Here is a 2,331-nt window from a genome sequence, read left to right on the forward strand (position 1 = left end):
TGTCAGTAGGAATCCCATTCAACAGCAGCCTCTGGCTGGGTCGCCGCTTCGCGGTTCACCGCGGCTGGTAGGTGTTTTTCATCTAAATAATCCAAACTGCAGGCTGCGTAAATAAAAGCGAACATATTCTGTTGGCAGGTTTCAGCATTTTAAGTTAATTTATGCGTCAATAAACTGTTTCAGAGGAGTGATCACAGCGCTCTGTGTCATCAGCGATGTGTCTCTCTCTGCCAGCTCCCAGATCAGCTTCTCTGATTGGTTGATGCGGCGCATTGAGCAGCAAAAGTTACATTTTTCCATCTCGAGCAGCAGCGCGTTTGTGGTGCGTTGCGCTGCTTCAGCTACTCAGACGCGCTAAAGGACCTTTTTCTGCGCCTTGACGCGCGTCAACCATTGACTTTGCATGTAAACTAGCTGCTCCTGCTGCGTACGGTGTGAACGTAGCATTAGTCAGATTTGCGTTTATCCCTTTAGTTTTGTACAAATAATACATTTTAAACTACCTCAATGGGCGTGTATCCCTTTAGTCATGTACAAAAAAACTATTTATGGTCAGATTGCAATACGCTTTGAAAAAAAAAAATGTATATATATATATATATATATATATACTTTGAGGAAGTTGACCTCAAAGAAAGAGGTGTTTGAGGTCTTCCAAAAATAAAAGCCAAAGCATTGTGAAACAAAGTCCTGTCAGTTAGAGTAAGCCTTTGTGAGGGAAATTCTTTTCAGAAACCTGAAAAATCCTATCTGAGCCACACCAGTAATTGTAGAATCTGTAATGTATCTAATAAAACCAACTGGTTATTTCTTGCACTGCTGAGTTTTACCTCAGACTGAGTTGATAAATCTTGGTTACTCTGGCCAGGAAGGTTCTCATCTGTGAATATTCCCAGATAAGTGCTACAGTGCAATTTATAGCATAATGTTACACATTGGTTTACAAACAATAAATTATGTTGAAGCTATCGAAAAAATTAATGCGTGATAAAAATAATTTTTTGCCACTGATTCCCATTTGTGTCTTATCTCTTGTCTGCAGAACTGCCCATGCAAAGGGCAAGTCGGACGGCGCTGAACAGGCTGCCCAGGCCTCCAACAGCGAGTCCAGTATTGCCAGACTGGTTGCCAAAGAGCTGTCGCCTTCTTTCTATCAGCCAGGTCAGTAGATAACATCTCTTATCTACTCACTAACTATTTTTCAAGTCATAATTAGCTGCATTAGCCGAGTTTAGCACACTTGACATGTCAGTTACCTTGAGTTCCACTTTGTCGTCACTGGATTGAGTTTTTACAAATAAAAATACGCATAACTGTGAAGTATAGAAAAAAAAGTCATGTTTTTTTATTGAACATAAAAACTCCCAAAGGTTTGTGTTCAGGTTTGTATTTTGTACTGATGTTCAACTTAATGCTGTGAAATAATGTATGAATTTTTATATACTGGCTGAATCCAGACTGCATCCATCTAATCAGAGAAACACGCATTATGTGGTTCAAACTGTCTGGGTAATTATTTTTGTGTAACAGCTTCACAGAAAAAAAAAGACACTTGATTAAAAACTATATTTACTTTATATTTATATCCTGCTTTGTAATCCAGGGCAGAGAATTTAGCAGCTTTGCTCATGGGTTATTTATTAGCTGTGGGAAAGCGGAGTGGGTATCCTCTCTGCCCTTTTTGCTCTGACTTCATGCGGGGCTTTTGGGACGAGGCAGCTGCCTGTGAGACAGCGCTGAGGGAAGCAGTGAGACAGTAACTGTAGTATGATTGCTTTATTAAATGCCTCAGGTAACGTTGTGCTTTGGAGTGCGGAGCGATTTTTCAGTTGCTATCGCTTCAGTTACTCAATATTGGAGCTGATATCCAAAGTGGGTATCCAATCGCAGCGTCTCTAACTCTGACTGTCCTTTAGGCTCAAACCTAACAAACATGTATGGTGGTTAAGATTCTAAAGTTAACTGGGAGTTTTTTTTAAACCAAAAGAGATGAGGTATTGCTAATCTATTAAGAACGTGCATACCTCCTTGACACTCTATTCTGTTGTCAAGGTATATACTTGGTCTCTGCTAAGGTCTCACCAACAGATAGTAGAACCTAAGGTCTAAAAACAGGAACATCCTATCCAGTCCATGGAATTGGATCAGTTTCAGTACAGCCGTGTACCCCCCCACACACCATCCCACACAAACACACACACATACTCGTTCTGCTATATGTAGTGAGGACCATGTGATGAATTAACCTGACTCCGCCAGATGGATTTGCTCCGCATATCCATCTGGAAACCTTCCGTTGAAGTAATTTTGGGAAGGGGCGAAAATACTGGT

At 40.8% G+C, this 2,331-nt stretch overlaps 1 protein-coding gene across 1 annotated transcript in view; it reads left to right on the plus strand.

The window, feature by feature from the left end:
* jph2 (junctophilin 2) overlaps positions 1 to 2,331 on the plus strand; it is a 46,875-nt gene that overhangs the window by 34,812 nt on the left and 9,732 nt on the right. Inside the window, exon 3 of the mRNA XM_015393460.1 lies at positions 1,043 to 1,161. Within this exon, the coding sequence (XP_015248946.1) occupies positions 1,043 to 1,161 (119 nt within the window). The remainder of the gene's footprint in view (positions 1 to 1,042; positions 1,162 to 2,331) is intronic.

This window comes from Cyprinodon variegatus, unplaced genomic scaffold (assembly GCF_000732505.1).
Source record: "Cyprinodon variegatus isolate N-32 unplaced genomic scaffold, C_variegatus-1.0 Scaffold642, whole genome shotgun sequence".
In the NCBI taxonomy this organism is placed as follows: Eukaryota; Metazoa; Chordata; class Actinopteri; order Cyprinodontiformes; family Cyprinodontidae; genus Cyprinodon; species Cyprinodon variegatus.